The sequence below is a fragment of the Oryzias melastigma genome, linkage group LG9, assembly GCF_002922805.2.
Source record: "Oryzias melastigma strain HK-1 linkage group LG9, ASM292280v2, whole genome shotgun sequence".
Classification (NCBI taxonomy): domain Eukaryota; kingdom Metazoa; phylum Chordata; class Actinopteri; order Beloniformes; family Adrianichthyidae; genus Oryzias; species Oryzias melastigma.
Window position 1 is genome coordinate 15,682,659 of NC_050520.1, and position 22,000 is coordinate 15,704,658.

The window sequence follows — 22,000 nt, forward strand, 5'->3', positions numbered from 1 at the left end:
TTGCACCGCTCACCCCGCATGCGCGAACCATACGTCACTTCCGGTTCTCGACCTTCTGCGTTCTTATTTACAGTCTATGGTTGTCAACAGAAATGAGTTGAAAGCTGTCAGTAAAATCTTGTAAATGAAATCAATTGTACGTTCCGTGGTCTATCGAATTGTTTGCCAGTCCACGTGGACCAATTTTTAAACTCGGTTGGAAAACTGGTAATTTAATAATCGACCATCCTCTGAGTTATGCTGTCTAAAATTATTGAGCACGTGGATTGGATAAGTTTGGAATCTACTGTTGATTAGTCATATTTTGAAGGTTGTTAAGTATAAAAATCAAACAATCCTTTTATTTTTATCCCTAAATATTTTTTTTTCGCTCTGGCTTTGAAGAAGCATACAAACATTTTAAATAAATAATAGGTTTGTTACGTTTTGTCGTTTATTTTTAGGTTTTTAAACTGAGGTGATCTCACACGAGAAACTTTAATGGCCACTGCTGACAGTTCACTGAATCAAGAGGCACACATTAAATAATGAAAGTTAATGATGGTAATAGGCTTGAGTTATTGTCAGAGAGGTTTATTCATAGAATACATTTAACTCTTACTCTGTGTGTCTGCTGTTCAAAGGTAAAGATCCAAAAGGAGAATTACAAGTACCTTAATTAACAAATGACACATTTTATATGGAAAGGAATTTGCTTGTGCTACTGTCAAAAGAAGAAAAACATTTTTAATTTTATAAATAAGTGCCTTAATAGCCACACACACACACACACATATATATATACTGCTCACAAAAATAAAATAAAGGAGCATTTTAAAGAAACACATTAGATCCATCAGATCTCATTATGAAGTTGGATATCTATACAAATAACGACAGGGCAGTGTCTCAGGAACAAAAGGATGCCAACTCTTTTAATGGAAACAAGTTTTCAGCCTACAGAGGGCTCAATTGTGAAGACACCATAAAATCAGAGTGAAATGAAGATGTGGGAGGCTAGTCAATTTTTTCCAAAACTTCATTTCTGCAACTCAAAATGCTTTTCAGTATCTTGTGTGGCCCCCACCAGCTTGTATGTATGCTTGACAACATCGTGGCATGCTCCTAATGAGACGACGGATGGTGTCCTGTGGTATTTCCTCCCAGATCTGTGTGAGGGCATCCCTGAGCTGTTGTACAGTCTGACATCACAAGTATTTTATTTAGTGTTACTTTTGTAAGTTTTGAGTGATTTCAGTGAGAATTGCGGGTTTGTTTAACTGGGGGGTATTAACACTTTTGTCCACGTCTGTCTGTATATATATATATTCTTAACAGTTAAGCATGACTTAGTGGACGATGCTTGAATTTGGTTGGGATGATGAGAAGTCAGAGCAGGCTTACTCCGGATCAAAAATCCCGCTCACAACTCAGAGGTGAATTTCTGATGAACTCCTACTATTCTGAAGAAACTATGTTCTAGAAAATGACAGATTTTCAAATTTGGCCTAAAAATAATCATAATTAAAAGACCACTTGGAATGAGTTTATAATACTGGTAGATCAAAAGTTAATTAGAGAGAGAATTTAAATAAGATCAGTGATTAGGAATTGAAAATAGTTGAGGTAAACTAGTTAACGTGAAAGGAATGACACGTTTTTAAATTCTGTTTAGGATACAACATTTGAAACTTATGAAATCCAATCAAAAAATTAACTAGAAAACTAAACATCAAAACAATTCAACATTAAATATCCAAATAACAGTCAGAGACAACTGGTATTTAAGCACCACAAGAACTATAGCATAAAAAGTTATTTTTCTCCTACAAATCCTTTACAAAACTGCCCATTGTGATTCTACCATGAGAATTTGCTATGAGGAATCTGAATAATTCAAAGAACTCTGAATAAATCAAAGTGATGGATGGCGACCGATGGGCACTGGGAAAAAGTGACTTCCTCTTCAAGCTTTAAAGGAAAGACAGTTAAATTATTAACAATGTTTTACTACATACTTGATAAAGCCAGTGTTGGGTCAGGCTGACAATGTAACTGCAAGTTTTCTGGACCATCTTTGATGAAAATGAACTGGTTTCTGTCATTAGTTTGTGTTAAATTAAAGGAGAATAAGTAAATAAAAGGCATTTAAATCCAAAATTCACAAAAAAATAAATATTTTCATTAGTTCTTCTTATCCTTGGTTGGTTCTTTCTTCCAGGAAATCAAAGCTCCCTGGGAAATGCGTAGTAAAACCACACCGACGCACACCACAGTTAAACTGCAAAGCATGGCCAGACTGTCTGCTACAGTGAGTGCAGTCCACTCTTTAAAGAGAATGGCAGAAGCAAAAATCACAGTGGATGTGAAAGTCACATAGTAGATGGCATCAAAAATGTTAGAGCTGAAACACTCCAGTGCCTTATTGATGAAGTAGAACTGTGTCAGGATGCTGACAGCCAGAGTCACCAGAAGGCCCAAGAGGAGAGCCAGCGCTTTGTTGCTTGATGGGCCTTCTTCGAAAGCATCCGGGGCCACCAAGCCCAGTCCTTTGCTGCACGGAACCGTGAAGTTCCCCAGGAGGGAACAAATGCTGACATACACCAAAATGTTAGATGTTCCATGAGCTGGAACAATCCACACAACCAAAATGATGAGCAGCACGGCCACAAGGAGGATGTAAGTTACGAACACTGTTGATAGAGAAAAATATGTTGGATTATTCTTCCTTTGACAGTAAACAAAAAAAAAATACAGCTTGATTCCTCACCTGGGTCAAACAGCCTCTCCTCAAACTCTGCTCTCGAGGTCGCTTCTGCTTTTGGGGAATGAATGATGAGCACAATGGAGCCGCAGCAACACAACAAACAGCCCAACTTTCCAAGGATGTTCAAATGCTCTTCCAAGATCCAGGAGGCCAGCACAGCCCTGCACCAAAACAACACATGCACTTCAGATAAATAGATGACACTGTATTCATCCTCATTAGGAGATATTCAGTTGTACCCATCAGAAAAAAATACACATAATAAATAAGGAAAAATTAAAATCAAACAGAACAAATACTTAAAATCCAACTCCAATCATTGTTTGATCAAAATAACATTGTTTCCAGTGGTCTTCAAATTAAAATTTAGTTTTTAGCCTAAATAAAAACATCTATCATTTTATTGGACATAGTTTCTGCAAGGCAGGCATTCATTAGAAATTCACCTCTTAATTGTAGGTCTAACTGTAACATGGAGCAAACAGCCTCCTCTTTCTATCGCCGGTTTACACTTTCTCCTGCTAGCTTACAGCCCCTAATATTGCAATAAAACTGGCAGGCAAAATAGGAGCCATGCAGCCGTACAATTCAGAGCCAGATGCCAGCTAGGGGGAGGAAAACAAAGATGCTCATGGATCTAGTCATCTAAAAGGAGATGCATCAGAATGGAGCGGAGCAGGGAGCTTGTGGCCCGCCAACTGTAGCTTCTACGTCACACCTACAAGTGACTTTTTTTGGTCTACTCCTGATTCACACAAGCTGAATATAGAAATAGTCAAATGCAATTATGAGCTTAACTGTCTTGATATATGTCCTCTGTCTATCATGAGAACATTTGCAAAAGAACATGTTAAAACCACCAAAAACAGGAGATATAAAAACGCATTACAAAATCATATAGCAGCCGGGATAAAAGTCCTACCATCCAGCCAGCCATTGCAGCTTCTTCTCTGAGAAACCAAAGTTTTGTTCAGTGGGTGACTTGGGTTGTTGAGGATAGCCTGCATCCTGCTCTTCATTCTAACCTTCACTAGACCCCACAGAGTGAACCCACTCGCCCAGCACCGACACACACTTCCTGATCCATTTGTCCAGCCGATTACTACCCCTCATTGTAATGTTGCCCCAACACACCACATCATAAAAAACAGCAACTGAAAAAAATAAAAATGTTTTGCATTCCATCGAAGATGTTTAATGACTATTACTTTATCAAAGAAAACTCTGTTGACTCCTGACCTTTCTTTTAAGAGACCTAAAGCCAACTTTAAGGTGCACTCACACCGAACGCGACTCGCGCCACAAATTTACGTGCCCTGCTCCTCTTTCGTTGTGCGACAAATTTGCTGCTCGTCGCCTGTCAAAAAATGTCTTCTTGAGCTTACGCCACAGCCGCATGTGGGAGGAGCTACCGGCGAATGTTTTTAGGATATCTCGCTTAGAATGTATGGAAGACTTAAATGATCTTGAGGATTATGGTTTATTTATTGTGAAGAGTTCTACAAAAAACATCAGTAATCATCTCTTCATGATTGGATTTATATGATTATTATTATTACAAGATTTTTCTGGTAAAGGGGGCTGTATCGGTATGACAGACACTTCTGCAGTGTTTCTGTGTCTCTGTGGTTGACCTTGAAGGCTCACTGTGTTGCATTAACCTGAGGGGGAAAAAATAAAATTAGGAGACCTTTTTCCTTTTTCTTTAAAGTCTCGATGAAGCCTGAGTCAGCAGCTTCCGCACCCCACAGCGGATCTCTGTCTGCCGGCATATCGAGCGAGCGAGCTCAAGATGGAAGTTCTGGACAAAAGCGCTTGCTTTGGATTAGTATTCTACCTGCTAATTGAGTCACTGAAAACGTCACGTGGCCAAAGCTGAGTTCCTGATTGGCACATGCGATGCATCAAACTTCCTGTCAAACTTCAGAAATTTAAATTTTGGCTGCGCCGGTCGATTCGTGCCTTGTCACTCAAATCGAGCTGCTGTCAGACCTTCGCACCACGCCGGTCGCTCAAATTGCATTGCTTAACTTTGGATCGCTTCATGGCGCGTCTGTACCATTAACATTGAAACTGGCCGCCTCTGCCTCACAAATGGCGTTCGGTATGAGTGCACTTTTACAGGTGGGTGTGGATTGTCTGCAGGCAATAAAAAGGGCAAATCTGAATGGGGTGTGTAGGTGGCCTTAATGAAATTTTAAGTTTGGTGAGCATGTAGAGTCAAAATGTTCATGTACACTTCTTTCTTTGGTTATGCTGTGGGTGACAGGTCATAGTGAGCACGTATATAATACGTAAGAGCAAAACCTGCATACTGCACATGAACCAATTAGTGCTGTTCAAGCGATAACTCCTTGTGTGCCCGTTGTGCGTGCCTAACTGTTGAAAGTGAGAAAATTAAGACAGTGTGTGGACATCCTAATCGCACTTACACTTCTCCTGCACATCTGTGTGCAGCAGTCAGTAAGGAGCCAGTAAGTGCACCTTACTAACAACTGGAGTGCTGCGTAAATGGCACATCACCTGTACGTCACAAGTGTGTGTAACTTACTTTATCCTTACAAATACTTCACAATATACTAACCACACACACAAGAATAGTTAGTTTCCTTTTCATGACATCCCTTCAGGTGGCCCTATGAACCTCGAGGGAACTGACAGACACACCTGAACTCCCTTGAAGATGCAGCCACTTGTTTCCAAGATCCTCCATGCACCTGAACAACCCATAAAACCTGCACCACCTGTTCCTGGGATGATCTGTACGGGTGGATATGACTAAGGACTTTTTTCTGCAGTTTGTGGTCAAGGTGATCTCCAAGATACTTGAAACATGGGACAATCTCAATGCTGTTTCCATCAATGTTAACAGATGGGAACATTTCTATTGATTATCAGTTTTAGATTGAATGAGTTCCCTATCTTTAAAGCAGTCAGTCAAAATCTAGCGTGTAATCTCCTCTAATTTTTCTGTCTTCTTGCAGAATTTCCCTAATGCTGACGTGAAGAAAAAAAAATATATTTATAGACTTTAAATGAGTGCCCAGTCAGCAAAAATATTTGACAAAGGCCCTGGAACATTGTGCATAAACTTACCCAAACAACACTCCAAGGGCTCCTAGAGGCGTAACTATGACCACAGGGGCCACATTGTATGCCAGGAAGTTCCCAATTTGCCCAATTATCACTAGTACAAAGGATGAAAAGACATAAAAGGAAAAAAAAAATGCAGTTTTGGGTTATTTTCTGTGAGATCAGCACTTAAAGTTGATAAAGACAGCATACTCACTGCACAGAGTGCCACTCCACCACACGAGGTCAGTGAGGTAAGACACTCCTGGAAGACATTTTTATTTTTCTTCACTTTTTTGTTTCCACCTCTTGACCTCCCCTCACGCGCGTTCTCGTCCTACCTTTGTCACGAGAGCGCAGAATCCCCTTTTTCTGAAGCACGAACGTGCAGCCATTGACGAAACTCGACAAAACAGCGATGAATATTCCTGTAATTTCAGAGGAAGGAACGGGCAATTCCGAGCCGTCCGCCATTGAAGCATTCTGAACTTTGACATCAAGTGTCTCACACACACACACACACACACACACACACCCCCACACACTTTTGTCTCGTTTTCGTGTTTAACATCCTACATCCCGGTTCTTCTCATTGGTCCTTCTCCTAATGACGTAGGCGGAGGCAACCATCCGACGCGGAGATGACTTCGAAGGACACTACGTTGTGACCTAACTTTCTTTTTTTCCCCTTCATTGCGGCCCAATCTTTTTATGTTTACTTTAATCATTGTTTTTATATTTTTTCACAATACAATTATAAAATAAACATGTATTTATGCTTATTAAAGAAAGTGCAAGGAAACTCAACCCCCTTGTTTTGTGTAATTACAGCGCCACCTGGTGAGCAATTCTTTTAAAAGTCACTGCGGACCCTCCCCCTTACGTCCCGCCTAAAAGTGGCGTTCACTTTATATCACTCTTCAACTTACACAGGCGGAGCTACAAATTGCCACAAAGCAAGAGAGATCCCGCCCCTACGGGACGTGATGGTATAATTCATTAAATATATTTTCTCACCAGGCCTACGTAATTTGTTTCCACATAACTCAGCCTCCTTTTAAATAGATGCTAGTCCACGACCTGTCATTCAAATTCAGTTTGAACGTCTTCGTAATGCGGCGGAGCAACTGAGGAGACGAGAATAGAGTGAGACGTAACAACAGGTAACCTAAAAATTAATTTTCAAAAACGAGCTGGCATGATAATTTGTCCGAGACGGTGAAGCCGGTGCGGTGACAAGTATTCGTAGCTTGTTCACTGCTGTCTATATGCTCACAGCTAGCTTAGCATTGGCTAGCTATCGCTGCATTTATTAGCTGTTAAGGCACACCGGCTTACCTTTCATCTGCTACGCCTTTCATCTGTTAGCGAAGCTTAATATTTCTGAACAAATAAGACTTGTATTTGTGAATCAATGCGGTGTCCTTGTGTATTTATTTGGTAGCTGTCAGGATACATGCTAACGTCCTGCAAAACATTTACACTTATGTTATTTAAGTCAAGGCCCTGCAAATGAAGCTTTAGAAGAAAAAAAAATGTCTATAACAGACATTTTAGTAATAGTAAAAACAATATAACGTCTAATGTAATAAAACATTTCATAAGTGATGCAGTTAGCAAGATCAGCCAACTGCTGCTAAAGCTAACTTCCAATCAGTAATGCTTGAGTGTTTATCTCTTTAAACTCTGCTGTTTTGAAGCAATAGACTAATAGATTTATTTGCTTTAAGCTCATTTAAATGTATCAGGAGTCACAAACATTAATTAAAGGCTCGTAAAACTCGTTCATCGTCAGGATATAGGTCAACATTTCATAACACGGGGTAGAATGAAGCCTAGAAGCTGAGCATGCTAACTAACTTGCACTCTTAATAATTTGCCTCCACCTCAAATCCCTGCAGCCCATTTACATTTCAACAGTATGATCTCTTTGCTTTGTTGTTGTGATTTTTGTGTAACTCTACCTTGAACGTGTAATGATGCAGTATCTCATGTCTGTGTGCTGCAGGCTGGCTGCTTTTGCAGCCAAGAGGAGAGAGGAGAAGATGCCTTCTCCATCTTTTACTCTTAACCCTCAGATGCGATACCATGACAAATGGTTGAAGATAGACTTGCAGGTACTGTATGTCTTCAAAAGAAACGCTTACTTTGCTTACTAAGTTTTTCCTGATTTTTTTTTTTTTGCACTATTTTTGAAACTTAGATCTGACAGCTGCAAATCTATATAGTTTTACCCACTCTGATTAAAATTGTGTCTTTGGTGTTTTGTGACCTGCTCTTGTAGCATTTTTCTTATGGTGGGGGACATGTATTTTGAAAATTAAGTCTAAAGTTGCATTTGTAATTATTTTGAATTTGTTGTAAATGAGGAACAGACAAAAAAGAGGCTATTTGAAAAAGCTTGCAATTGTGATGTAGAATGGTAGAAACTACAATTAGCGGGCCACAAGCTCCCTGCTCCGCTCCATTCCCATCCACTTGCAGACAAATAGATTCATGTACGGATTTGTTCACCCCGTCTGAGTTGACATTGGGCTCAAAACTAGACAATTAGGCTCCAATATTGCTTGATATTTTTGTTGCACCGCTAATGTTATGTTTGGATTGTGAGGGGCTGTAAGCTAGCGGGAGAGTGTGCAAACAGATGGGTGATGGGAAGTAGGGACGTGATTGTTCTGCACCAACAGCCCCGCCCACAAATCAGAGTCAAATTTTTAATGGATATGAGTTCAAAATCACAGCTGCATCTGTGAAAAAGAGATGGAAGTGAATATATTTTACATTTGATAGGCTGTGTAGTATACAGCAGTCCTCACCTTATGGGTTCTGATTTTTGTATGGTTTTTATTATAACTTGAAAACAGTATAGAAAACCAATTTACATATTCTGTTTTATTTGAACAAAAAGAATAAGTAAATTGTTAAAATAAAACCTAAATAGCATGGGTGCCAATAAAAGTCCAAACTCAATCTTGTCCTCGAAAAGTTAGACTGCTTACCAATCTTACCTGCAAGAATGATTTTGTGTAACCTGTGAGTCCTGCACTTTTAGGTAGTAATGTGGTATTTCTGTGCAGAAGAAAGCACCACCTTAGAGAATGTGTTTGGTTGGCCTTTTCTGTCACTTAAACCGTTTTAGACATTCTAGATCTCTGTTCCTGGAAAGCACGTGTTGGCTTTCACACACTGGTCATGAGGCGACAAACTGGTCTTCCTTTTCCATTTTCTTTTGAAAGATCAACAAGGAAAAGTGACGATGGGCTCTAAAGAGATTCAGATTTTTTCCTGTTTCTTGAATAATAAAATAACTATTTGTTATAGAATTCCAGAAATTTTTCAACAGATCCTATAATAAATTATTTAAAGACTATATTAATCATTTTTTCTCTTTTTGTTTTAAAGTAGATTCATATTTGCTTCAGATCATGTATAAAAATAGATGGTATTGTTAGAGACTGAAGTTATTATTATTATTATTTTTTTATTATTATTAACAGACTTTACTTTCTTTCTTAGCGAGCCTTTTCTTCAGAGGGGCTCAGTGAGATGTGGAATGAAATGGTCAAAGATGAGGAGATAACCTTTAATGGAGAGGAGTCAATGAACCCAGGTATGACTGTCACTCTGAGACTGACATAAAGGTTTATATGTTGCTGAAGTCTGGTGTGGATAACGTGATTTTATCTTCACCTGTCTTAAGTTACTTGGTAGAGTTTCAGGTGTGTCTTTGTTGCGGTTCGTCTGACGTATCGGTACATCTTGTTTTTTAGAAGATTTCACAGACTGTTTTGGAACTCAGAAGAAAGAGGAGCCCAACGACAAAGAGAGGAAGGAGGATGAAGACCCGCCGTCGTCTGTCCATCAGTCCATCATTGAGTCGTGGGACTGGGGCCGGCAGCCAGGTAACGCTGTTGGGTCTTCTACTTGGATTTGTGTGCTGCTCTGATTTCCCGCTGTGCCTCTCGTGATTTTCTTTTCCAAGTGGGGTAATTAATACCACACTACCACCAGACGGTTTCTCAACAACTAAATGTTGCTGAGACACAGTATACCCCCCATTTCAACATATGGCAGACCTCTATGTTAGTCTGTTCTGGGCCTGTCTGGCCATGCTGATGAGAGCATGTTTTGCTGGCGTGTGACTTGTGGACTCTGAAATGACAACTTGCACTCCGCAGGTCTCAGTGGTTATTTATACCCAGAGGATCCTGGAGGACATTACAATGTAGTAAAGAGAGAGCGAGGGGTGGGGGGTCTCATCTCTCGCTCAAGCTGTGTTTACTAGAGGAATTGGGTGGGCCGGTATTATGTTGGCTGAAGATAAGCACAAGAGTGTCGATGTGTGAGGTTAGATCTTCAAAACGAGTCACATGGTTGTTTCTGTAGCTGACTGAGTTTTACTCTCATTCTTCTCTACTCATGTAGAGTGGAACAAGATCGCTCCCTGGAACAGTGCTTTTTCATGGATGCGTTCAGTTCAAACTGCACATTTCCTGTTTTTCTATTGTGTGGTCAGATGTCTGAAATGTGCTGAGCTCAGCACTAACAGCTCAGAGCCTTTCCATTGTGTTGAAATTGGAAGGAAGATTGGGTTTATTTTTGTTCTGAGATGAAGTGTCACTCACACCTGTGTGCGTGAAACTTGTTCCTTTTATACATTTTCACCAGGAGCAGTAAGGAGCTGCAGTCCATTTGGTGTTTTAATCATTAAACACCCACTCCAATCTTTAACATGTTCTCATGGCATTTTACTCATAATACAGGACGTGTATAAATAATTTAAAATTAAAGCTGCAATTCTGAGCATTAATTTATTCAAATCACGATAGATCAGAAGATGAAAACCCAGGGTTTGAAAAAAGCAAACAAACGAACAAAAAAAACTTTGTTTGTGACATAGCCACTGTCATAAGCAGGCCAAAGTCCGTCTTCTCCACTCTAATTCTGATGCATCCATTTGAAGACAAATAGACCCATGGACGTCTTCATTTTCTTTGACTGAGCTGGCATGTGGCTCTAAACTGCTCCCGTAGTCCTTTTTTTTTATGCAACACTAATGCCAGTTTGGGGTTGTGAGAAGCTGTAAGCTAGTGGGAGGGAATGGAAACAAAAGAATGCTGGGATATATCAACATAGGGTTACTCCTTTGCCAACAATCCAATGTGAATTTCTAATGAGCTCCTGCTGCTCTGCAGAAAATGTTTTAAAATGACATGTGCTAAATCTGCATAATCATAACTAGAAGACCACTGGGAACAACTTTTTTAATAGAAAATATATAGCTGGAGTGGAACTTTAAACAAACTTCATTCCGAGTCTCAGGGAGACAGGCAGGGATTTGACCTCGATTTAAGTCCTGACCGTAGATTTGAACCTTCAGTCTGCTGGTCTCAGAGCAGACACTCCACTACTGTTTCACTGAGTAGCTAGAGTCCAGACCTTGATTAGTCCGTTTCTCTTCTCCTACGTCTTTCTTGACCATGGGAGCCTCAGGGTTTGACTGAGACTCATCTGTGGGACGAGAACTAAGCACAGCTGACTGTAGACCTTCTCATACAACCTCAAGCCAGTCTGGCTTACAGAAAGCTTAAGTGGATTTTGGTGTTCTATTTTGGCCCGTTCCGTCCTCCCCTGTGGTGGTACTGAGAACTTTCTTTCTGACCAAGGCAGCAAAGCTTTGAGCGAAATAAAGGACATAACAGAAGAGCATGTGGCGCTTTTCTGTTTCAGTGGAAAACGGTCTCGTCTACATTTACTATGTAAAGCTGTTACTCCACTCTGATGTGAAATACCGCACTAGTTTGTGATTGTAAAGATAAATGTACCATTGTAGAAAAATGCGCCCTCTCTAATATCTTTGGTTAAATATAAATTAGTTTGGTCTAAATCAGGAATCTGCATCCTTCAACACTTGAAGAATCATTTGGATTGATTCCTCTCTGATTCCTTCCAACCCAAAGAGAACCACAAAGTCTGAGTTAAGATAATGAAGAAACTGATTTGTATTAATGTTATTGTTATGATAATTATAAATGAACTGTTAGGTTTTTTCCAAAATAAAAAATAGTTTATAACTTTTGAAAAAGGTTGACATGACTTCCTTTCAAAATAAAAGACACCTTGTTTTACATAGATCATCTCAATACAGTAAATGTAGTACGGATTAATGTCAGCAGTGATTTAAAAAAAGAAAATTTATTTTACCGTTTGTGGTGCATCCCTGCCACAAATGCATAAATCTGACAAACCAAAATTAAATAAGTTAATTCAGTGACTCCACTTGTATTTTTTTAACATTAAAACTCATGTAAAATCCTTGAATTAGTTAAAAAATAGAAAATCTGCCTTATGATGCAGAGCGTTTTAGAAATGAAGTCTGGCGGTGCGTACTGACTACAAATGGATTTCTCTGTGGTAAACGGGACTCGTAAATCTGTTGATGTCTTCATTTGACTTTGGTGAACTACGGAGCATTATGGGTAGTGTAGTTCATGGCCGTGTTGGAGTACTGTTTGTGAAGGAGTTGAATGAAGTTTTAGTTTGCTTTAGTGTTTTAAACTTTACTAAAAACTGACATTTTCTTTTTAAAACAAAAAAAAGTTATTTTTCTTTAATCAGAAAGCTACAATGGAGGGCTAAAAGAGCCACGTTACTCCAGAACCTCAAGTTGCAGACCCCTGGTCTAAATCATGTATCCATCCATCCATCCATCCATCCATCTTCTTGGCCGCTTCTTCCCTTTCGGGGTCGCGGGGGTGCCATAGCCTACTGATGGGCGAAGGCAGGGTTCACCCTGGACAGGTCGCCAGTCTGTCGCAGGGCCTCAATCACACACATTCACTCTCACATTCACACCTAGGGGCAATGTAGAGTCACCAATTAACCTATGAAGCATGTTTTTGGACGGTGGGAGGAAGCCGGAGTCCCCGGTGAAAACCCACGCATGCACGGGGAGAACATGCAAACTCCACACAGAAAGGTCCCAGCCGGGAATCGAACTGGGGCCTTCTCGCTGTGAGGCGAGAGCGCTAACCACTGCGCCACCGTGCAGCCCCTAAATCATTTAAGTCTATATAAAACAACGCAAGTCATTATCTTCTTGTTTGTCATTGTATTGTAGATGAGACGGAGCTCAAAGACTGTCTGATGGTCCTTGTGGAAGACCAGCAGAAGCTCTCAGGTCAGCTGGCCAAAAGCACTCTCTCGGCTCAGCGGCTGCGCCAGCGCCTGGTCATCCTGGAGCGCTATCTCATCTCTCTCAGTCACAGCATGAGGGAGGAGACCTATAAGTTCTGCTGGAAGATGCCCTCAAGTCCTCCTCGGCCCGCTGCCGATAATAAGGGGTAAAGACAATGATGCCGTTTTCTTTGTTTCTTCCTGTACCAGTGTCCACTTCCTCTCATTTCCTGGCTGCTTTGTTTAGATGAACTGAAACGGTTTATTTTTATTACTGCTCACTCTTTGCTCCTGCTTTTTAGAGTGTATTCAGACTGGATAATTTTGTTGGTCTGAACAGAGTCCACTTAATTTGGTCCAGATTGAGTCCTTCAGTCCATTTGGTCTGTATTCAGACTGCCATCTACTGGACATTTCTGTTTTGAATCAAAGCTTGTAAACAAAACTACATGACTAAAGACGGCTTTAGTCATTGGCCAGGAATTGCACAGTAGGGATCTGCTTTTATCCGACCACATTTCAATGAGTTGCTATGTCTCATCGTCACTCTGTTTACATCCCATAATGCCTGGCTACGGTGGCCAATTTGTCCATTGTTCCACTCTGAGCATAGAGCCTATTCAGACTGAGGAAACTCAGAGTGAATCAAATGTGTCCAGTCTGAATAAACCCTTAGATGGACACATTTGGTTCACTCAAAATGAACCAGTATTTGTTTCCCCTGATAATCCAGATCAAATTTTCACTCTGAATACACCCAAGCAGACCCTGGTCCAGGACCAGAAACCGCTCTCTGGCCCATCATTTGAGGTGGTTTTGGTTTGTTTCTGATCAGACTGAGCTCCAGTTTGCTCTGAGATTTTTTTTAAAATTTTTATTTTGTTGTCTATTTTTCATTGTGTAGCACTTTGAGCTGCGATGGATGAAAAGCGCTTTTTATAAATGAAGCTTGATTTGATTCTACTCTGAACGACTCTGTGCTTGGAGCAAAACAACTGGACCAAAACGGCCACCTTAGTCAGGCAAACACAGAGCCGCGGAGAAACGAGAAGCAGCGATGAGACACATCAACTCATTGAAATGGTCGAATGAAAGCGGGATCATTAAAAACAACTTTGAACATGATATACATTGCTTCTCACTGTTTTTCTGACAATCTATAAATACTTATCAGTGTACCCTCGTAGCTGTCGTCTCCTTGGTAAGTGTAAGAGAAGACCAAGTGCAGGGTTTGGGACTCGGTCCGGACCAACAGACTTTTCCAATCTGAATGCACCCTAAGAAATGTAAACCAAGGTGAACGGTTTTCTTCACAAAAAGTTTAATGTTAGTAAAGACATCCTGGTTTTTTAAGAGTGCAAAAATAAAAAAACTGCACTTTACAGAAATATTTTTTAGGGAAAAAGATTCTGTAAACTTAATACACATCACTGTTTTTGTATTTACATTTTTTATGTATACTTGTCTTTGGGTTTTAGTTAATACATTAATATTTTTACTTTTTGTGGTTGCAGTATTTGACCGTTTGTTGCTAAAACCAAATAATTTTAGAGCAGGAATGTGTAAGAGCCGATTTGATCAATTAAGATAAACTGACTATTGTAAATGTATTTGCTTAACATTGTCTTGCTTAAGATTATTGAAGAACTTTTTGAAAGTTTGGTGAATTTATTGCCTTTGTTTATTGATGAACACACAGTGGATGGTGGAGTTGTCATTTGTTTGCTTGGACGCACAAATTGTCTTCTGTGTATTTGTGTGCTCTCAACTCGGAGATTAATTCATTATTTAAAGATAAATGCGATTAATGATCTAAGTTAATCAAATGTTGTGAATATTTTGTCAAGAGTTTTAAACCGTGTCTCTTCCTCAGCCCTCGCCCAGCCAGTAAAAGTGTGGAAGGTCTGGCTAGAGTCGGCTCCAGGGCTGCGCTCTCGTTTGCCTTTGCTTTTCTCCGCCGGGCATGGAGGTCAGGTAAGAACTTCTCGAATCCTTGCTGGGAAAATTTGTCTCCTGGTAAAGGTGATTGTAGCTGTTGACAAATGTGCGGCCCGTGTGACAAGCTTCTCAAAGTAAACAACTCCGCATATTTCGCAATGCTGTTTCCAACCTGGGCTTGTTGCTGTTTACTGAAGGTCTGTGAGAAACTGCATGATTAGCCTGGTGGGGCACGAGTTCCACTTCAAGATAAGATGGTATTTACATGTGAAATAGTTTTAGTGAGGAAGAGAGCTAACAATCTGGGAAATCTGTGATTTGGAAAAAAAAAAAGGTCATTTTACTTTCATACTGAGTATTTATCGTGCTGTATTGTCACGTCTTTGCTAAATTCAAAGTGCTGAATGATGATTTTATAATTTATTGTTGCCATAACATGTGTGTTATTTGCTATAATGTACTTGGTTGTTTTTACGTTATAGTAAAATAAACCTACCATACTTCAGATATTTCAATTCATTTCATTTTGAAACTATTTTTTAATATTTTAGGTCATCAATTCGATTAACAATTATGCACCTTGTGTGCCCAAACCCTGTTAAGAATAAAATCTGTCAAACATTAGAGGCTCTCCATTTCTGTTTCCCCAGCTGTTGCACAGGCAAAATTAGCAGATGCTGTTACTTCAAGATGACCTCATTCCTAAATGCCTGTGTGTCACTTAGATTTTTTTCCTTTATGTTATCAACACACATACTTATAAGTGATGGCTTCTGCTGGTTTTTAGTGTTTACAGCAGCTTAACATCCACATGGCAGCCCAACAACCCGTTCACTGTACCACAGCTTGACTAATTACTTAAAAAATGTAACTATCTTATCAGGTTCTGCTTCAGCTTTGTACAGCTTCTGTTCTTCTCAACATGAATGAAAGGTACATGTGGATGAAGCATGAAGTGCTTAAGTCATTAAGAAAAAATGATCTTTTTTTTTGTTAAATATATTTTTACCTTTTTTGGTTCTATATTCAGTACCTCACTTGCAGAATATTTAAAGTTTTCCGTTTTGTTGCTTCCTCAATTGATGACATAATGGTGGAAATAAGTTTGATTGTGATGAAACAGATTAGTTCAGTTAATGCAGAAATGTCTTTGTTATACAAATGTTTTCACTTTAAAAATGACATTGTTGTGATGAAGAAAAACATAAAAAAAAACTGTTTTAAATTCCCAGTTTTTCTTTTTGATAGCATGGTGCACCATGGTTAACATAGATCCAGAAAATTAAAGTATAATACGAGGTTCCTGTTTTGTTTAATGTAAAATATGGGGGTAAAACCTAGATTGGGGCGTTGCGATGGGGTTTTCATTCAGTCTTTTGCCTGAGATCTCCTTGTCCTCTGAGGCTGGGTTGAAACAAAGTGCTGGCCTCCTTCCTGTAACATGAGCAGCACACACAAGCACTCCCCCACACGGACAGTTAAGCCTCTTGCTTTTATTTTAGCTCTATTCTTGGACTACAAATCTGCAACAGCAGATCGCCTTACAATCCAGATGTTGAATAGATGCACAATCGGATCCTGCTACCCAGGAAAACTTCTCTGGGGAACTTGTTTCTCCCAAGAATTCTTCAGAAATTCATTTACTACTTGTTTTTAGTTGTTTTCTATCACAAAACAACTGTTATAAATAGCATTTAAGCATAATAAATATCAACAACCGTAAGGTTATGTTTCTGAACAAAGTAGCTTGATTGTAAATAAAATGTGGAACTTGTGTTCTTTTGTGCAGGAGATGATGCAGATCTTTGCACAGAGCTTTTGCAGGAGTCTCTTGACGCTCTGCGGGCTCTTCCTGAGGCCACGCTGTTTGACGAGACAACTGTGTCCCCCGTTTGGTTGGAAGTCGTTGAGAGAGCCACAAAGTTCCTCAGGTTTGAGAGTTTTATACATGCTTTAACATTTCCTCAAGACTGTGTTGGAGCTCCCTGGTTTTCCTTATTTTGTGAGAATTATGGTATCTGATTTTCTTCTCTTTGCTTTCAAACATATTTGATTTTTGTTCACACCTGTTGGTTATTTATAAATGTCTATATTAAAATAAAACAATTTTACCTTTTTGGAAACAATTAAGGTCCACAACCATCATAGATGTATACATTTTTTGCCGTCTTGCTTTTTTGTAGCACCTTGATATGACCTTAATTATGAATTAGGACTTGAATTTAAAATAAGTTGTGCTTATTGATGATGTTTTTTCCCTGTTTGTCTTCAGTGATGTTCATGGAAATGGCAGCACCAAAGGCAATATTCCCCTTCAGGACCAACACCTTGTCCTTGCTATCTTGTTGGAGCTTGCTATACAGAGAGGGACTCTCAGGTATCTGTGTGCTACATTCAAAAGCATTTTTTTTTCTTTTAGATCCATTGAAAATTATATGCTTTCATACCATTCACCTTTCTTTTTCAACATTTCAGTCAGTTGCTCTACGTGGTTCTGCTGCTGTTGCGTCTGTGGGAAAACGGCACCAGGGAGATGGACAACGAACGCTCCACGCAGGGAACCAGTGCTCCTTTATTATCCTTCCTGCAGCGCTTTCAGAACATACACAGCAGCAAGGAGGTGGTCGTTTCGGAAGAAGATTCTGAGGTAAAGGATCCCCATACAAGAACAACCGATATTCTCTTCAAGTTACCATCATTTACTGTGAGCTTGTTGGAAGTCCACACCTCTTCCACTGAAAGCAGGCTTGGGAGAATCTGTCCAGCATTTTAAATGTTAGATGAGTGGCCTCATACTTTTATTGAGACACAGTTTATAACTTGAGTATCTTGCAATAAATACAAATATCATGGAAAAAAAAATGAGGATGGTCAAGAAAAAAAGGTATCGAAGCAAGAATGGTTATTCTGAGAAATGTAATAACTATTACTTTTTAATATAAGTCTATGGGATTTTGGCTTCTAGGCACCAGTGGGTACTTCCTGTTTGGAACGCGAGGGGGGAGTAGTTACTCAGTTCACATATACAGTCAATAGGTGTGTGTATGTGTGCAAAATGTCTTTAATCTGATCAAAGATCGGATTAGAATTGAACTGTGTACACGGGCCCTAAAAAATACTTTATCCGATTATAACAAACGTTTACATCCATCACACGTTCGACTGGAATAAATCATTCTGACATGTGTAGAACTATCTAAAAATATCAGAAACGACCATAGAAGAAGTGACTGAGTTGTGTTGTAAACAAACATGGCTGCAGTCAGCATGTAGCGAGGTGATCTTCTGGGCGTCCTTTCTCTACATTGTGGACTATAGAGACCTAATGTATATGAATGCCAGATCTCAGTGTTTGTGTGGGCTTGATTCTGTGCATCATGCTACCATGAGGTTTATTACAAGCCGCCAGATGTCGACTCATCCCTGTGAACTGTATTCTCTGGTGGGATGGCCTTCTTTGTCCATCAGGAGGCCGACACAGTGGTGCACTTTTATCTACAAGACCATGCTTGGCTTTCTGCCTTCTTATATATGTACTTTAATATCCCCGAGAACAATGGACTCGTGTGGATTGCGTTCCAATGACTATTTATTGCTGTCGGTTACATTTACCTGCACTGACTTTGGAAGGACTTTTACATTTGCTGCTCCCTCCACACGGAACATTGAAAACTTACAGAACTCCTTCTGTTAAATTATTTTAAAACTAAATTGAGAGTGCGAGAGAGGGATTCTTTTGTTTATAACTGTTTTAAATGTTTTTTTTTTTTTTTTAATCCAACTGTAATCTATTTTCTCACCTTTTGGCCAGGACTCCTTTATAAAAGAGATTTCTTAATGTCAATGGGACTTCCTGGTTAAATAAAGGTTAATAAAATAAATTATTATTATTATTTTTTTAAATGCTTGAATGAAAAGCTTTATTAATCCCGAAGGAAATTTAAAAGCGGCCAGCTGCTTACAATTTCCTCACAGACAAAAAATAAATAAAACCCCCAAAACACTCAAGATCTATCAGTTAAAAAGTAAAAATATTAATTTAAATACAATGAATCAAATATTCATTCTCAAAGCATATTACAGTAATGACCATAAAAACATTCAAAATGTGAAATTGACTGAAGTCCTCTTGTTGTTCAGTCAGGGATTTGTACTGTCTTATCAGTCTGTCTTTGGAACAGCGTTGTGACAGAAGTCTGCTGCTGAAATTGCTCCTCCTCCTGGTGAAGGCCTCATCCAGGGGGTGTGAGGGATTGGTCACAATGGCCCTGAACTTGAACAAAGTCCTTTCTTCTGCCACGTCCTCCATCGGTGCCAGCTGCATACCAACCACAGAGCTCGCCGTACGGATGAGCTTGTTCAGCCGGGAGATGTTCTCGTTACTGGTGCTGCACCAGCACACAGCAGCATAAAGGAGGGCACTCGCCACCACAGTCTGATAAATCATGAACAGCAGTTTGGAGCAGATGTTAAAAGAGCGTAGACGGCGGAGAAAGTACAGCCTGGACTGGGTCTTCTTGTAGAGCTGGTCTGTGTTGGAGGTCCAGTCCAGCTTGTTATCCAACACGACCCCCACTGTTCACATATTATTTTCTGAATCTGGCTAATGCTGAACTTTTTTTCTTGGCCGCATGGACCCAGAGGAAGGGCTGGGTTAATAATTGCGACAAACATTTCTTTGGAGACACTTAAATGCGTGTAAATAACATCAGCTTTTATTTTTTATGGACACGATTAGTAACATGAATTCAGATGATACTTCTCATGTTACAAAGCACGGAGCGGCATTTCCTCTTTCAAAAACTCGTACACCGTTTTGAAGCCGCCCCTCTACTCGGAGACACGGTTCTCCTGGAAGACACGTTTCTAAAGAGTTTAACAGCTCGCTCGCACAGAGCAGCCACCTGGACTGCACTGCAAAGCCTCCTCTGGAGAGCACACCGTGACAAAGGACCCTCCCTTGCTTGCAGACATGAAGCTACAGAGTCCGGCTGCTCTTCTCTGAGACACAATTCTCCAGGGTCTTACAGCTCACTTACAAGGAGCAGCCCGCAAGTCCTGTTTGCGCTCAGAAGTCTCCTCCGGAGCGCACGCCGTCTGTGCATGATTTAAAAGCCAGCTCAATTTTGACCCACAATCAGAATAAATTTGCATGCACCACGATTGGATCAACAATCAGTATAGCCCACCCTTCTCAATTGGAAGGAAACTTTGATCTAAATGAGTCTGATCTTGGGTCAGAGTATTTTGAATGTCGTGTTTACATGACACATTTTTATTCTGATTACTTGTGCTCATGTAAACGCAGCTAATGGTTACCATTGAATAGTGTTTTGAGGTCAAAACAGAACTGTGGATTAAAGTAATCGAATGAGTCAGTTATTTCTTTCTTTATTTGCAATTTCTAGATTCTCACAGCTCCTCTGAGTCCAAACGAAAGTTTCCTGCGCTACCTGACATTACCTCAAGATAATGACTTGGCCATTGATCTTCGACAAACTGCCGTGGTAATCATGGCTCATCTGGACCGCTTGGCCTCTCCCTGCAGCCCGCCAAACTGCAACTCTCCATCACACAAGGTATCCACTCCTTTCGCTGTTCTTGATTCTTGAGATGTTTTAGAACATTTTAAGATTTTTTTTAATTTATTTATTTATTTTTTATAAACTTCTACATCAGTCTTGTTCTCCCTCTTCTCTTATTAGGGATCCCTGCAGGAAGTGATTGCCTGGGGGCTTTTGGGCTGGAAACTTTATGCCAATGTTGGTGGACCCATTCACTGTAAAGCCCTATCCAGCACTGGCGTAACACAGATCGTCTGTTCAGAAAAAGTCTTTCTCATCTTGTCCCGCAGTGGAGCTGTGTACACCCAGAACTACAAGAGCACAACCCTGGTCAGTTTTACAGCACAAGAGATTCCTGCCTCCTGATATCACCTCCTCCTGGGAAATGGAGAAACCTCTGAACTTTTCAGCCATAGATCTGGTTGTTTCACTCAATTCTTTTCTTGTTTTGTTTCTGCTCTTAGGCTCCTATGCTAATCCACAGTTTGAGTTCCAAGAAGATAATTAAGCTTGCAGCTCACCCTGACGGGCAGCACTTTTTGGCCCTGTCCTCAAATGGGGAGGTGTATTCATGGGGATGTGGAGATGGAGGTCGCCTTGGACATGGAGATGCCACGTAAGAAATGACCATAATTGTGTTTAAAACAAGATTTCTTGATTGTTTATATTTTCCTTCAAAATAGCTGTAGTTTTAATAGAGTTATTTAAACGAGTGCTCCCCTATGGAGTTATATTAGGGCCAATATTATTTTAAACTCAAATTAAACAAATTGAAAAAAATATTGGTGTTTGGCCAAAAAAAAATCCTTTAGAATCAGATTACTGCTCTGTGGCCTGGGTGTAAGGGGACCACTGACTTAAGGTGATTTCTGAGGAATTTAAGTAATTGTTCACTAATTTAATCAATATTGAGACTCTCCTCAAAATTTAGACTCTCCTGATCATTAGTCTTCTAACCGTAAGGCATGAAGATGACTCAAAGCAAGCTCAAATAACCAGTTGTAACTATTCACTATATATTTTTTCCAACTCATTTTGATTAACATCAAAATAAAGGGTTAAGAATGTGGTTTTCTTAGAAGCGCTTGACACTTTTTTGACACAGCGGTTCCTCATCTGGATTTCTGCCTGACCTCAGATACGTGGAGGAGCCCACAGTGATCGCAGCCTTCAGTGGTAAACAGACTGGAAAGCAAGTGATTGAAATTGCGTGTGGGAGCACATACAGCGCTGCCATCACAGCGGACGGCGAGCTGTACACGTGGGGCAGAGGGAACTATGGTCGACTGGGTCATGGTGATACTTCCTCCTTTTACATTTTTCTGCTTTTGTTTGGAAATAGACTTGTTCACTCGCTGTGGATTTTCCAGGTTCTAGTGAGGATGTGACCACACCGATGCTTGTGACCGCCCTGAAAGGACAGAAGGTGGTGGACGTGTCATGTGGGAGTGGTGATGCCCAAACGCTTGCAGTGACAGAAAATGGTTGGAATTATTTTACTTTT

The 22,000-nt window shown here is 40.0% G+C and overlaps 2 protein-coding genes across 5 annotated transcripts in view; one reads left to right on the forward strand and one right to left on the reverse strand.

The window, feature by feature from the left end:
• Window positions 1-1,504: 1,504 nt before the first annotated feature.
• On the reverse strand, window positions 1,505-6,363 carry nipa1 (NIPA magnesium transporter 1). The gene is made up of 5 exons (XM_024279515.2): window positions 6,160-6,363; window positions 6,036-6,083; window positions 5,843-5,933; window positions 2,750-2,907; window positions 1,505-2,672 (listed from the first exon to the last, which is right to left on the reverse strand). The coding sequence occupies exons 1-5, from the start codon at window positions 6,290-6,292 to the stop codon at window positions 2,164-2,166; spliced, it is 939 nt and encodes a 312-aa protein (XP_024135283.1). The 5' UTR covers window positions 6,293-6,363; the 3' UTR covers window positions 1,505-2,163.
• A 463-nt stretch (window positions 6,364-6,826) lies between these two features.
• The window catches only part of herc2 (HECT and RLD domain containing E3 ubiquitin protein ligase 2), a 51,431-nt gene continuing 36,257 nt past the window's right edge, over window positions 6,827-22,000 (forward strand). For 2 of the 4 annotated variants that reach the window (XM_024278155.2, XM_024278156.2), the window contains exons 1-14: window positions 6,827-6,981; window positions 7,827-7,935; window positions 9,335-9,428; window positions 9,589-9,720; window positions 12,939-13,161; window positions 14,868-14,968; window positions 16,722-16,863; window positions 17,205-17,309; window positions 17,408-17,579; window positions 20,341-20,511; window positions 20,638-20,826; window positions 20,961-21,112; window positions 21,635-21,792; window positions 21,867-21,980. In XM_024278155.2, the coding sequence (XP_024133923.1) occupies window positions 7,864-7,935; window positions 9,335-9,428; window positions 9,589-9,720; window positions 12,939-13,161; window positions 14,868-14,968; window positions 16,722-16,863; window positions 17,205-17,309; window positions 17,408-17,579; window positions 20,341-20,511; window positions 20,638-20,826; window positions 20,961-21,112; window positions 21,635-21,792; window positions 21,867-21,980 (1,825 nt within the window). In that variant the 5' untranslated portion in view covers window positions 6,827-6,981; window positions 7,827-7,863. The remainder of the gene's footprint in view (window positions 6,982-7,826; window positions 7,936-9,334; window positions 9,429-9,588; window positions 9,721-12,938; window positions 13,162-14,867; window positions 14,969-16,721; window positions 16,864-17,204; window positions 17,310-17,407; window positions 17,580-20,340; window positions 20,512-20,637; window positions 20,827-20,960; window positions 21,113-21,634; window positions 21,793-21,866; window positions 21,981-22,000) is intronic. The other 2 variants (XM_024278152.2, XM_024278154.2) reach the window with 1 other exon arrangement.

Bases quoted from the DNA above. Each gene is read 5' to 3' on its own strand.
- nipa1 (XM_024279515.2), bottom strand. From the start codon at position 6,292: ATGGCGGACGGCTCGGAATTGCCCGTTCCTTCCTCTGAAATTACAGGA. The intron at 5,934-6,035 runs GTGAGTATGCTG...CCTTTGTACTAG, and splicing joins GTGGAGTGGCACTCTGTGCA to TGATAATTGGGCAAATTGGG. The intron at 2,673-2,749 runs GTGAGGAATCAA...CTCTATCAACAG, and splicing joins GGAGAGGCTGTTTGACCCAG to TGTTCGTAACTTACATCCTC.